At 39.2% G+C, this 15,596-nt stretch overlaps 1 protein-coding gene across 1 annotated transcript in view; it reads right to left on the bottom strand.

Moving 5' to 3' along the window:
- Positions 1-760: 760 nt before the first annotated feature.
- Positions 761-15,596, bottom strand: part of cdkal1 (CDK5 regulatory subunit associated protein 1-like 1) — a 224,619-nt gene continuing 209,783 nt past the window's right edge. The window contains exons 14-15 of the mRNA XM_083525620.1: positions 10,770-10,934; positions 761-1,419 (exon numbers count right to left, since the gene is read on the bottom strand). Coding sequence (XP_083381746.1) covers positions 1,270-1,419; positions 10,770-10,934 — 315 coding nt within the window. The 3' untranslated portion in view covers positions 761-1,269. The remainder of the gene's footprint in view (positions 1,420-10,769; positions 10,935-15,596) is intronic.

Here is a 15,596-nt window from a genome sequence, read left to right as displayed (position 1 = left end):
TCATAGGGTCATTTGAGTGATCTTTTGTGACTTTAAAGGAATCAGGTGATTGCCCAGTAATCTGGACTCTTCCACATTGGACTCTTGGAGGTCGGAGGAGTGACACAGAAGATTGGAATACCACAAAACCTTCATGGTTTCCTGTCAAGTCCAAGTGGCATCACATGGAATCCATGATAAGTTCGTAATAGATATAAAAGTTTTTCAGCACTAGATTGTAACACGCCAAAAAATTGCAGCACAAGTCTGCACGCACAGTCACAGGGAGCACCTAACTTCATAAGTCACTGTGCCAAAAGACATCGTCCTGGAGTTGTGCAACTGACCACGTGTGCACCCTTTCACAAACTCTCTTCACACTTGAGTTTCTCGCCGGAAATAACAGTCGGCTCCTGTGGACTTCGCTCTACTCGAGGATGAAGATCCAGCTCAAAGATCGCCGTTTAGACACTATTCTTATACCGGCTTGTTTTTAAAGAACACTGGTATTTACTTTGAACGGTGTATCATTGTTTGCATCGTGGCTTTGTTGAATGTCTGCTGTGTTTCTGTAAACATTTACATATGTAAGTAGTGTTCACACTCATTCCTGAGTATGCACAGTGCCGTATGAATAGTTCACCCACTCCTCCTTAATAGCATTTAGAATACAAATTTGTCTCAATAAATTGGTTGTTACGTTGTTTTTTGGAAGAGAGCTGCACCATCCATAAAAGAAATACCCATTAAACTAGGGGGGGAAGAAAAAAAGACGACACAGGAGTGTGGAGTTTTGTTTAATGAGGATGATGTACGGTACGCAGGACAGAGATGATGACCTTGCAGTTTGCTTTGTCCAAAAAAAAAAAAGAAAAAACCTAACAAAAGAAAACCCCATACACATCAGTTTAAAAGAAAATAAAAAGTCAATGATGTTTTTCAGGATGTCCTTGTAGCTTGATTTCTAAAATGTGTGCCTTCAACAGATTTAAAAAAGATCACTTTATTTAAATAAAGAGCTGAAAAAAGAGTACGGAACGGTTTTATGTGGTGAAGGCGAACTTCACAATAAAGAGTAAAATCCTTCGCCGTGTCCTTTAGTTATTTCAGTGAAATCAAAAGCTCATGAACATTACCTCACTCTGACCTTAACTCACAGATGCTTGGCTGATGTGTGACGTTTGGCAGATCTTGTCATTCACACACACACGCACACACACACACAATAAGCGTGTGTGTGTGTGTGTGTGTGTGTGTGTGTGTGTACGTACGTCGGGCTCTGTTTCAATGTCACTGAAGTTTCTCAAAGATGAAAAGCACTACAATAGCCAGCAAAGCCAATCCTACTGAGAGTTTTAGTCCTTGGGCATCCAGGTTCCATGAGGAACAGGTCAATTGCAGGGGGGCAGGGCCACCATTCTGACTCACACCTTTCAGTTCCTGTGTAAGAGAAAATAATGAAGAAATGATTAGAAAAGAAAAATGAATGCTGCATTAAAGACATAAAAGACCAACAACAACAACGCTGACTTTTAATCTAATGTGATTAAGTCCCCAGTGCCATTTGTTTAGAACAGCCCAGAAACAATGACAAGTATTAAATAAACCATAACTTGGATGTAGCTTCTGTTTCCTCTTAAAGTACCTCAAAACTTATGTTCTACAAACATTTGACATATGGATGCCATATTTGCTTCTGCAAACTGTTACTAAAAATCTGGAGGCACACAATTGTACAGGACGTCTTTGGATGCAGTACAAGAAAATGTTGTGTTCACTTGAATTTGGAAACCCAAACGTGTTCCAGCATGGCAATGCCCCTGTGCACAAAGTGAGCTCCATGAAGATCTGCTTTACATGCTTTGGAGAGGAAGATCTTGAGTGGGCTGTTGTAGAGCTCTGATCTCATCCCTACTGAACACCTTTGGGATGAATGTGAACGCTGACTGCACCCCAGGCCTCCTCACTTCACTTACATCAGTACCTTCCTTTACTGACACCCTTATGGCTGATGAACACAAATGTCCACTAGCACACACTACAATCTAGTGGAACATCTTAACAAAAGAGTGGAGGGACTAAATGTGAAATGCGATGCTCAAATAGGTGTCCACAAACCTTTAGCGATATAGTGTATAATCAATTTAAATTATTAAATTATCATCAACCCCATAACATCAGTGTTAAAATTTAAATGTCGTCCGTCCGACCGTAATTTTGTTTATTTTTTCCATATTGTTTTCCACCAAATTTTTTATCTGCAGCAATATCATGTTAAGGGTGAAATTTTCCCCCCGACATTCTTAATCTTCTTGTTTTATTTTCTCTGAACATTTTCGTTTTTTATGTCTGTTTTAAATCTAATGCTGATTAAGTCAACATTTTGACACATCTCAACCGCTAAGCTACCTTAAGGTTATCACTTTCCCTAGGACTTCTCTAGAAGATTTCCAGCAGGTACACCATGACAATCTCTACTTAGATGAAGACACGATATCACCGCTTTGTGCCGTTAACAATCCATGGCTTTCATCTTCTGTGGAGTAAACTCTAAAGATCCAACCACTGGGACTTTGATCTCCCATAATGTGTTAGGTCATTAAAGTCTCGTTTAAAAGACCAGTGTAATGAAAAGGCATCTCCCAGCAGGAAGGCCGTGACGGCCGAGCCAATAATATCTTCATTTATGAAGTGGGGGTAAAAGGGGGGGATAGATAGAGATAAAAGATCAATCAGAATGTCTGTATTATGGGCTAGATATTTCACGCACATTATGGAGGCGATCATAATGTGCTGCAGGTGAAGATATGCGTCGTGAGCTTGCCTTATACTGCGCTTATCTGCATTTGAATAGAACTTAAACCGTCAGAGGCTGTGACATCCTCCTGGCCATTAAATCCAATTATTAGAAGATAGAGACGTGCTGAGATGTTTTACCCAACCTTTACACATCTAAATGGGGCTTGCTGATGGCCCAAAGGAAAATGGGCCACTTTAGGTCCGGAAAGGCCTCAGTTAACCGAGCCCATCTGATCGACTCTTAAAATCTCCCAGGTCATATTTTATCTCTTTCTCTAATTCATATGCTTTCACCCTGTAAAAAAAGCTCTCAGCTATAATGTCTTTCTTCACCCTGCTCTTCAGCTTGGTTAGACCCTTCAGGCCTGCTGGAATTGATATAACTGTGGAATTGATATTCTTGCCTTCGCAGCACAAGGAGGCGAAATTTTGATCAGTGATATTAAATGCTCTTCACCCTCATCGTCCTAAAGGTAAGTGGAAGAAGCTGTGCAGGGAGGAGAAAGTTTGACCTGTGGTGTGGATAAAAAAGCAGGAAGAATGTCAAGCAACATGGAAGGAAGAAAGAAAAAAAAATGAAGGTCATGAAATACACGGTAGACGTACAATTCAAATGATCTAATTAACAGCGTTTTTTTTCCTGACTTGAAGCGTTTACAGCCGCTCAGCCTATACAGCAAGGTCAATCACACGGTTCAGAGTCTATCCTTTCAGTCGTGCACTCCAACCCACCAAGCTTCGTTCATCTCGAAGCTTCATGAATCACCTCTTTGTGGCGGTGATATCGGCGTCGCTGAGGATTAGACTCTTCTTTGACAGCGCTACTGAGACAGAAATATTCAACAACGAACGAGTGCCTGCTCTTGTGGTTTTCGCATTCCAGCAGTGAAAGGTCCAGCATTATCAAGCTCCTCATCACCATCACGCCCAAGATCTCGATGTTTACTACATGGAGTGTAGTGGTTGAAAAGGATCAATGAGCCTGCTCTAGCCAGAGAAGCTGAGTGAGCTCAGCCAGAGGTCCATGTTTCTGTTTGAGAAAGCAGACTGTCATGTGGTCAGGGGGTGGAGATAGCAGGGGGCCAATTCCCACTTCAGTAATAGTATAATATACCAGTAGGGAAGCTGATAAACAGAATAATATATCATCAATGCTTTTCTTCTGGCTGTGAAGTTTTAGAACACTGCCTGCTCCACAAGATCGCACAGGAGAACCCGTTCAATATCATTCAAAACATTATTTGTTTTATTTATAATGGAATTTGGTGAATACTGAGAGAATCTTTGAGAGAGAAACTAAGCTCGGAGGAGACGCTTCAACTCTCAAGCACACAGTTGCCCACTAGAGCGATTTGAGTGTGAAGTATTTGCTTACTGACTAAAACAGGAAAAACCTGAGTTACTTTAAGAATCCTACAAAAAGTTATTTTATTTGGAGGGGATGATTTTGTTTTGAAATTGAATGAAAAACATAAGACGACCTCGCACTACAAAAACAAACAAAAAAAATATAGCTGCAAGCAGTGATGGCGGGCCCTCGCACATTTGTGTATCGCTTTACGGTGCCTCCAAGAAAACAATGCACGGTGGGCAAGTGCATCAAGTGGGTAAATATCAGTGGACTATTTTATGTTGTTACTGACCCATTTGGGGACTGTAGGTAAAAGAAACCCCACATTTTAGACAAACGGGGGCGCTAGTGAGCCACTTAAGAGACACACCGTTGTCCGACCTTTTTGTCCACACTTAACAGCCAACAAATGTGATGTATGTGTCAAATTGCAAGTTGATCTAAGCACGCCAAAAGCCTTAAATATGCCTGAAATAAAAGTAAAGTTTGACGCGTTGCCATGGGAACAGCGTTCGAGATATCAAAAATCCCTTCGCAATTCATCATCTACAATGTCTTGGCATCATGTTGACCACGTCCGTATTCCAGCCTTTGTCCAGCCCTAGTGACAAAGGACTCTAAAGTGTGTGCCAAATTTCAAGAGTTTTCGAGCATGTTAAGGGACCCCAAATGGCCAATGTGTGTAAAAAAAAAAAAATTAATAAAATGCTCCTCTGTGCTCGGGCCCTAATAATTGCAGCTCCTGAAATATCCTATTAGTTTTTTATTCAGCTGCTGTGTCCTTCTCCGTTCTCGTCACGCTCGTACTATTTTTAAAAGCATGTGTTGATGTGTATTAGCGCTACATCGGGAGCTACCAGCCACCTTTAATCCGTTAATTCGGCTCTACTTGCTAGTAGCTAGCCAATGATCGCTGATAGACGTCATTACATTTCGCCTCAAAATGAACTGTAAATGCTAAAGAAAGAAAAAAAAAAAAAAAAAAAAAAAAAAAGATTTTGTACCCCCCCCAAAGACATTTAAAAACTAAGCGCGAATGGTCCATGATCCCCGATGGGACTGCAGCCAGGGGGAAGATCATAAATCAAGCTGACCTACAACCTGAAGCATAACTAGAAATTCAGCACTGGTCAATTGCGAGTTTTTCCAACAGTTCCTATGCACGATTTCATTCCACATTCTGCGCTGAAAAACAAAGATACAGGCATAAATCTAAAGAGCTTCAGTGACTGCTGAATGACCGAGAGGTGAGTTTCTCGGGTCAAAGCATCCAGACGATCATTTCTCACAAAGCGTTTGGATTCACATGAGTAGGAGTGAGAGTCTGTCTGACTCTCCTCTCCAGACACTTTAGTGATCTAAATCTAAATCAAACACCAACAATGCTACAACACACACACACACACACACACACACACACACACACACACACACACACACACACACACACACCGTCCGTGCCTCACAGAGTTGGTAGAAATCAAGGACTAGAATGCAGAGCTTTAAAATGCCATTGTCCAGCTGATACAACTACAGAGAACTGGCAAATCAGAATGCAGAATCAAGCAGTAATGGAAGCAAACCTGCAGGAAGCAGGAAACCTGACAGATTACCCAGTAAAACATTGAGAATGTACACATAAAAAATAAAAATAAACCTTAGATACAACATCCAGCTATGACTTCTAGAGCTTTACTCCTCTTTCATCTGGGGTAAGTCTTTCCTGTCTCTCTCTGTCTCTCACAAATGTAAAACTCCAAAGTTTCAGCTTAACATCGCAGACTTCTTCCTTACAGATGACGTCACTATTTCAAGTCCACTGTACAAGTCCCTGTGAAAAAGCTTTAGGATCAATAACCGACCAATTAGAATCCATCTGCACTTTACGTCGGATGTAAACCCCAACTATATAGGTCAAAAGAAAAACACAAGTAGGAAACTGGAATTGAGTCAAAAATGAAAAAGAAAAGGGAATGTGAGAATTAGCACAAATACTTAAACGTATTTTTAGATATTTCAGTATGTTTCCGCGTTTTAGATAACGCAACCTCAAAGCAACACCCTGTAAGAATTGCATGGCCGGCTGTTTGTTTGTTGGTTTGTCGGTCGTGTTATTATTTTTGGGAAGCGGTGACATGGAATTAGATGTAAATGCCGGAGAGCAGGAATACTGAGCGCCAGAAGCTCCCCTGCGGCGCAGATTAGCCGCCCATACTGCTGCTGCCGCCTGGGCAAAAGGGACACAGAACCACACCGATGATGATGCAAAGGAACTGAAATAACCACTGGAACACTTTGTGTAAATGTAAACACACAAAAATAGAGAGAGAGAGAGAGAGAGAGAGAGAGAGAGAGAGAGAGAGAGAGAGAGAGAGAGGGAGAGAGAGAGAGAGAGGTGTAATTAAGCGCTCCCCTGTTCTAGGAGGGCGGTTTTTCAGCAAGTGTACTAAGTGAGAATAATGCACCACGTGCTCCCTTGTGTTGGAGGCGAGGGCTGCACACGGGCGAGTCGGGTCAGCCGGTGAAAAGCCTGAGGAATGTACGAGCACGCACGCACGCACGCACGCACGCACACACACACACACACACACACACACACACACACACACACACACGTCTCCTTTCTCTCTGAATAGATGTGATTAGTGTGTGTGTTTGTGTGGGTTGTATTGAGTCTCTCCAGTATCAGGAAGGTCACTACAGGCCACAAACACACTAATGAGCTTCCTGTGTCATGTACACACAGAACACATGGAAAAAAGAAAGGTGGGTTTTTCAGAGATATGTGCACGACTTAAATATAAAGAACTGGTTCAAAAAAGAATGTCCCCCTTTATTAGTCTGCTTTTCTGTACTTAAGAAAACTGTATCTCTTTCCTTCTCTTATTCTGTCTCACTGTCTGTCTCAATCACTCTCTTTGCCAGTTTGTCTCTCCATTTCTCACTCAGTCACCATCTGTCTCTCAATTGGTCTCTGTCTCTCTCTTGTACCTGCATCCAAATCTCTCTCTCAGAATCCATTGTTTATCCCACAGGGAAATAGTTCAAATGATCTCAGGCTGGTATATAATCTGGAACAGGTTTACATTTAAACACACTTGCTGTAAAGATGATGGTCAGATCTACTTTCTACAGTTATCAAAGTATAAAACTGTAACATTTCTTTCTCCAGCTGTTTTGGGTGATGTACTGATATACTTATATAAATTTTTTTTTTTTTTTTATATTCCTTTATTTATTCTTTTCATTTCTTCATTTTATTTTAATTGACACTCGATTTCACTTTCTGGAATTTTCTTTTCGAAAATCCCTCCGATAGAACCCTGCCTACTGATGGACTTTTCTCTAGTCTTAAAAAAACAACTCTATTTTATGAAGATAAATTAAAGATAAAATTAAAACAAACCAAAAATTTTTTTTAAATAAAATAAACGGAAGTGGCACAACATAGTTATCTTCAGGGAGAGACAATTAGTTCTTGGTGACCCGTCGATTAACATGCAATTAACACCTCTAATTAAGCGTGAGCTCGAATAAATACATTAATAAATAAACAAACCGATGCACTGGGGGAAAGTTAACACTGACACCTGAGGTCAGGAAACAAGAAGGGGCAAAGAATCTGTATTTCTCCTTCTCTTACACACACACACACACACACACACACACACACACACACACACACACACACACACACACACACACACACACACACACACACACACACACACACACACACACACACAGGGTGCCTTATCACTCAGAGGTTTGTTTAGTCTCTTCGCAAACACACCTCCCATTTCCCCTGTTTACACCTTAAACCTGCTGCAGAAGCTCACACAGAGAACCGAGTTACTGATCGACCCACCAAAACCCAAGGTCATGTGGCTCTGACCTGAACTCTGAAAATTAAAAAAAGACTTATGACAATGATTAGTGTGATATATATATATAATTTATACGCTCTAACAGCTCATGATTGACAAACAGCCCATGTAATTCATAAGTTGATATTCACAAGAGTCTTAAAGATGAAGATACATCATGAAACAGGTGATTCATACAAGTTATAGATTTATGGTTTATAAGTGTAATTACAGTGTAACTCAAATTATTCGTAATGACTTGAGTGATTGAATCTCGTCTAAATCATCTAAATATGGTTGAAAAGAAAGTGACTGATAATTCAAATAATTCATAAAGACTAGATGAGACAAGAGTAGATGAAAAATCACTGGATGACTCCTGTGATTTATATGGTATGTAAGGACTCAGGATGTGTAAAAACTCATGCAATTAATTTGATTCATAAACACTCATCTACATTTATGCCAAAACAATTTACAGTAATCTCAGAGACGCAGTTGACGGTTAGGGCTTTGCTCAAGGGTCCAGCAGTGGTAACTTGGTGGCGCTGAGATTTGAACCCATGACCTTCCAAACATCTTATCTGCTCAGCTACTATTTCCCATTTGACTCAGATGATTCACGAATCATATAATGCATGAAGAGTTTTGACTGATACTCGATTCATGGGATTCAAATGATTCATTAAGTCTTACAACTCAACTCATAATTTTTCATGATTCCTCTAACTCATAAATAGACATTATTTATAAAGATTTAATATTAATTCGGACAAACTGATCATTATGCACATGGACTTATGCTAACTGGTTTCCATTCAATCATAAGTGACCTTTTGTAAAAACAAACAAACAAACAAACAAACAAACCGGACCCCCCCCCCAAAAAAAAAAAAAAAAAAAAAAAAAAAAAGCATTAGGCTAAACTCTTCATCAATGTGTGTGTGTGTGTGTGTGTGTGTGTGTGTGTGTGTGTGTGTGTGTGTGTGAGTGAGTGAGTGAGACAGGATCACATGAGTGATTTGGGAATTACATGGCTGGCTTAACTGGCACCATTTTTCATTCCGATGGCTTATCTATAGCTTGTGTTATTTTTCGGGTGGGGGTGGGGGATAAGACTAAGACACACACACACACACACACACACACACACACACACACACACACACACACACACACACACACACACACACACACACACACACACACACACACACACACACACACACACACACACACACACACACACACACACACACAGAGAGAGACTGGGTACATCGAGTGATGCACCAGAATGCGATACACATTTTAATTTCACACTTCATCAGCTTTTATGGCCGGTCGTGTCAGAGAGAAACTCCACACATACGAGCAGCATCACTCAGAGAAGATCGCTAATTTCTCTACCTCATGCTGGCAATGCTTTTACAGCTCTTCCTCCTGTCACACCCTTCTTCCCCTCCTTTATTTCCTGAGAACAGAATCTGCCTGGCGAAGGGATGGAGTGAAGAAGTCGTCGCTTTTAACCTCCAACGGTCAGCAATAATTCTTCTGTTGAATTCAGCTCTAAATATTACGTTTATTCCTAACATCTGTCACTTAACCTCATAAAAAATAAACTGTTAATAAAAGGTTCAGTGCAAACCCCTAAACCCAATCCTAAACCACAACTCTGACCTCAATAATTACCCCTTTAACTTTAATCCCAATCTAATATCCCAATTGTAATCTTAACCCTGAACCACAGTTTAAATCCTAATCCGGAACCTCAATTTTAATCCCAAACCTGAATCCCAAATTTGATCCCAACCATAAGACACACATTTAATCACAATCCTAAATCACAATTTTGACCCCAATCCTAAACCATAACTTTTAACCAATCTTTAAATACAATGTTGACCTCAATCATAAACCTCAACTTTAATCCCAATCCTAAACTTCAATTTTAATCCCAAACCACAACTTTAATCCCAATCCTAAACAACAACTTTTATCCCTATTCTAACTCAACTTTAATCCCAATCCTAAACAACAACTTTTATCCCTATTCTAACTCAACTTTAATCCCAATCCTAAATCACAACTTTGATTCCAATCCTAAAATTCAACTTTAATCCCAATCTTAAAACACAAGTTTAATTACAATTATAAATCACATTTTTAATCCTAAACCACAACTTTGATTCCAATTCGGGACCTCACATTTAAAAGCAATCTTTCCAAACCGCAAAAAAATAATCCTTCATCCTAAAGGTTTAATCCCAAACATCAGGTTTAATGCTAAACCTAAAACTCAAATTTAATCTTAACACATCTCAATACAAAACCTATATCATACAACACACACAACCTTAATGCCAGTGTAAGAGGTGGCGCTGATGGACAGACGAGCAGAAAAGTCTAAGAAGATTTGGTAAATGGAGAAGTGTTTGGATTGGGTAACTTTTATTTTATTTATTTATTTATTTTTTGCTAAGAGGTGTCTGCTCACTGGAAAGATTGAACCATCATCACCACCAACAGAAGAAAAAAAAGCCATATTGTTAACCTTTTCTTTATATTCTGGAAAAAAAAAGTAATATGAGCAAGAGAACGCTGAGACGAGTGTGTTGGCGTTTTATGGAGAGAGTAATGGAGTGGAAAGAGGCTCCTCCAAAGCAGGGAGAAGTGGCACTGTGTGTGTGTGTGTGTGTGTGTGTGTGTGTGTGTGTGTGTGTGTGCGTGCGTGCGCATGCATGTATAGTAATGTAGATAATGAATGAAAAGCTGACCTGGCTGAGGCCGGAGATTTCGCCTTTCTCCAATGGTTGGTTGATGGATGGCGTGATAACTGTGGAGTCCTCTAGCGGCTGACCCCGGAGGAAGTGCTTCCCTGCTTCGAAGATGTCTACCTCTATCATTTTTCCTTTAAACTCTGGCTTTTTGGGAACTAGAACCTGCAGAGGGAGAAGAAAATTGAGAAAATCAAGAAGAGGAAGAAAAAAGAAAGCTTTTGGATTTTCGTGAATAGATACAACCTCCGTTGCTTACACTACCAAACATCACACTGTTTATCTTCTAAAGTGTCCACCTGTTTATCCGTCCTCCCATGCAAATATGAATCTATCCATCTACCTTTCTCACCATCCAAATCCACCCATCATTAAAGATCTTTATTCATCCACCAGATATACATCTACCTCCCACATTTCTTTCAACCGATGATCATGATTCCTTTAGTAATTTATCACCCATTCACCCAACCAGCCATCGATCTTTACAGATTATAATCTCTCAGCATCTTCAACTAGCAATCCACCCATTCAGACAGATGATTCATCAGATTGTGATCTCTTTGCACATCCACTCATTCATCAGGATTATGAGGCCTTAAAGCATCCATCTAGCCTATTGTATAATAACCATCCATCCACCCATCCATCCATATTTTATCCATCTGGGATGATGATCTCTATAGCCACCTACTTCCCATCTATATATTTTATCAATAAAATCCATCCATTTAGATTACAAACAGATTATACCAGTCCAATGCAGATTGTGATCTTATCTTATATCCCTCAAGCTTTCCATCTATATATCTATATATCTATATATCTATATATATATCTATATATATATATATATATATATATATATATATATATATATATATATATATATATATATACACACACACACACACACACACACACACACATACACTGTATAAAATATATGGCCTACCCATTCAGATTGTAATCCTTTTTCACATCAATTATACTGCAAATCTCTAGATAGTAGTCCCTCTTTTCATCCATCAGTCCTTCTTATATCTCTCTATCACCCACTTTTGCATCCATCTCTACACATTATGATCCTATCCTACTACCCATCCATCCATCAACCTACCAAACTACCCGACCATCCAAATCCCATGAGCCATCCTTCCTACACAAAAAACTACCTACTCGTTTATCCATCCATCCTTCCATCGCACAAATTCTTCGTGACAAATGTTTCAACAAACAAATGGAAAAGCAACCACAGGTGTGTGCGTGTCTGGATCTACAGCATTTTTTGTAACTAAAGAAAAACCTTCAACTCTGTATGTTGTAGCAAGTCTTCAGCTATTCAGAGCTCCAGGCTCCACACATTCTTCCCCATCAGAACTAAAGAGTTATTGATCTCCACACGCCTAGAGTGATACGAGCCTGGCTCAATCAATAGTGTTCAATAAAAGCAGTACAGCCTTCTTCAAACCTGTACACTCTTCTCTTTATCTGCTCTACACGTCTACATTCTCATACCTCAAACACATGCATTAAGGCCTAGCCCTAAACAGGGCTTTTAGGACCAAACTCTTTTATTTGAAGGAACTTAACACTTATTCAGGCGGTTGTGAATAGAGGCTCTGAAAGCATGTACAAAGATGCAAGGAGAACTGAACAGGAAGCTATACCATTCTAGCTAAACACGGAAGCACAATTTTATATATATATATATATATATACACACACACATAGCGAGAGAGAGAGAGAGAGAGAGAGAGAGAGAGAGAGAGAGAGAGAGAGAGAGAGAGAGAGAGTGAGAGAGAGAGTACATAACCTGTTTAAGACTAATTTGATACACTGTTTAAAACTAACAAAACATTTTAATTTGGAAAATCTCTTTGTTTGTAACTCAAAGCAGTCCTTTCTTTTCTTTTCTTTTTTTTTTTTTTTTTTGGTTTGGTTGCTTTTATTTAACAAAATTTCTCAGGAGAAATCACCTGTCCTGGTCCTTAAAGTTCAAACATGCTTATGTTCAGGTTTTCACATTTCACATTTATATTGTGCAACTTCTTTTCACTTCCGCTACAGCATCTACAAACAGCTGTTGCATCACCAGTCTTTTTCATTTTTTCCTTTTCATTGTGTTTATTTTTTAGGGTTATAACTAAACCGCTAAGGTTGAAAAACCTTTGATCTGGAGACGTATGAGAAAACCTAACAGTTGAATGAACATAGAAAATTACTTAATCAACACCTTCTGAACAATCAGATTCAAAACTTCAACAGTGCTGTGATGCAATTGGTTACAGATACTATACAGACGCAATGAAAACTTTAAAGTACCAAAAAGAAGTCTTAAAGCCGCTTTAGTCAACATTAGATTTGATTAAATCACCAAAGGTTTGTACCGACGGAATTTGTTAAAAAACAAAACAAAACAAAAAAACAAACAAACAAAAAAAACCTTTGTACTTTTTCTTTTTTTTTTCTTTTTTACACTCCTAGACCCCACCCCAAATTCCCACAAAGGTACAGCAAGACAAGACCCTCTAAAAAAAATGCTTGTTATTATGCAAGAATCATCATCACTTGCAATTCAAACAATATTTGTAAAAGGAAACTGCAAATATATTTTCTAATTTCAATGTTACTTTTACTTGTAAGATAATAATTTAAAAAAATATAAAAAAACCACAATCTTCGAGGAGAGTGCTAATCTAACAAGTCCTTGAGGTGTCAAGCACAACCAACCCAAGATCATGTCACCATGGGAAAATCATGAACAATTTGTATCTATGACTAAAAAAACACAAACAAAAAGATCAAACAATGTAAAACAAGTTGTTCTAATTTACACAATCCAGTTTTCCATACGTGGACCAGTCACATGACAATTACATTCATCCTAAAACGGGATTCGTTGTCTGGATAAACAGAGCGATAAAAGGAAAACGGCACGGCTCGTCAGGTCACAGAGGTCAAGTCATCGATCGCTCTATTATAGAAGCCAACAAAAGCCCATCTCGACAGCCATCGATTGGATGGAATGTGTTTAATCTTAGATGCCAGACGTCACGTTTGCTTTGTCGTTCTTTTTTCCCTCTCTCGCTTCAAACTTGATCACGCTATTCAAAGTCACTCTGTTCTCCAGGGTCTCGCGGACATGACTGACCATGAAGATGACAGAGAAGGGTTTTTTTGTCCCTCAATGGAAGGTATTTCAGAATAAACCTAACGCCATGCTGATTAGACTCGGCCTCTGTAACATGGAATTGAGTTTTAGAAATGTCTGAATGTCAGGTTCATCATCTATCTGTTCATTTAGAAGGTTGTTTACTTCAGTTACAAACGAGACAGAATCCAGTTTCAGCTTAAGCTTATCTTCCGTATTCTATGCGCTTCCGCTGGGATTGGGACTCGCCACAAAATTCACAACAGCGAGGGAGAACAGGAACTAAATTGCTTCACACACATTGCACAACATTAACTATAACACTAACTATACATGGACATAACACAGACTATAAATGGACAAAAATAATGTTACTTTGTTAGCTAACTGCTGTATGGAATGAAATAGTTCAGGAAAATATCATGTTATAATATACATCAATTTCAGGACCGTAAGAGAGATCATGCTTCATCACACCACCTTGTAACTGATTACTTTCCTCTAACAGCACACACTGGGCAGTTAATCACATACCCATAATTTACAGCAGAATTATAACATACACACAATCTTTTGTATGGGATGTTTTTACAAGGAAAGTTCATGTTTCATTACCATGAACCATTAATATGAATCGCCTTATAGCTTTGCGTGTGTGTGTGTGTGTGCGCGTGTGTGCGTGTGTGTGTGTGTGTGTGTGTGTGTGTGTGTGTGTGTGTGTGAAAAAATGCAAGCTTTAAGCACCTAGATTTTAAAATAGTTCCTCAGAAGTTGGCAAATATTAATTATCAAAACCCCTCAATGTTCAAACACTCATTCAGCCTCGAGACACCTCGGGTTTTCTTTATTATTTACAAAAAAAGAAAAGAAAAGGAGATGTAAAATAAAAACCACATGCCCCACTGCACACGGTATCAAACACAGCCTTGTAAAAACTCCCTTTCAGACGTCTTCAAATAAATCCGTTTAGTCGTGCGTTAGCGGTCACGTTTGAAGTTTGAAGTGGTGTTTAAAGGGAAGTGAGGGGAGATACATTCCTGCTCCCGGGGTTATGCTCAGTCTCGCTCAAATCTCACTCATGTCACGTGTACACAAGTTAAAAGAAAGATGATTTGATGCATGAATGTAATGTACACATGCTAACAACAACCTGAACCCCCCGACAGGAGTGTGTGTATAGATCAAACAGGTGTGTGTGTGTTTTACTGTCGGACTTTTTCCCCTAAAGCCCCGACTTGAAATTCATCCTCTGTGTATTTTCCAGTTTAGATGGACTTTTATGCTTGTATGTATTTCTTATTGAAATGTTAAGATCAGAGAGTTCCGTGCTATGAACTATTTCATTACATTTAAGTCATCCAGAAATTCAATTCAGTTGTATTTGTGTAGTACTTTTAACAATGGACATTGTTCCCGGAAGCAGCTTTACGGAGATGAAGAGGTTTTGAAGTTGGAAGGTATAAGTGTAGTGCCTATAAGTTTGTTCCTAAGAAGTTTATCCATAAAGCGTGAGCCAGTGGCGACTGTGGCAAAGAAAAACTTCTAGTGAATATATAAAAGAAGAAACCTTGCGAGGAACCTGACTCAAAAGGGAACCCATTCTCATTTGGGTGACAGTGAATGTCCATTCATAATACTTCCATAGTTGTTTAGTGTACTGTTCAGTGATACTG

Source organism: Silurus aristotelis (assembly GCF_946808225.1).
Source record: "Silurus aristotelis genome assembly, chromosome: 1".
Lineage (NCBI taxonomy): Eukaryota > Metazoa > Chordata > Actinopteri > Siluriformes > Siluridae > Silurus > Silurus aristotelis.
The sequence above is the reverse complement of the archived record's forward strand: the minus strand, read 5'-3'. Positions and strand labels throughout refer to the sequence as shown.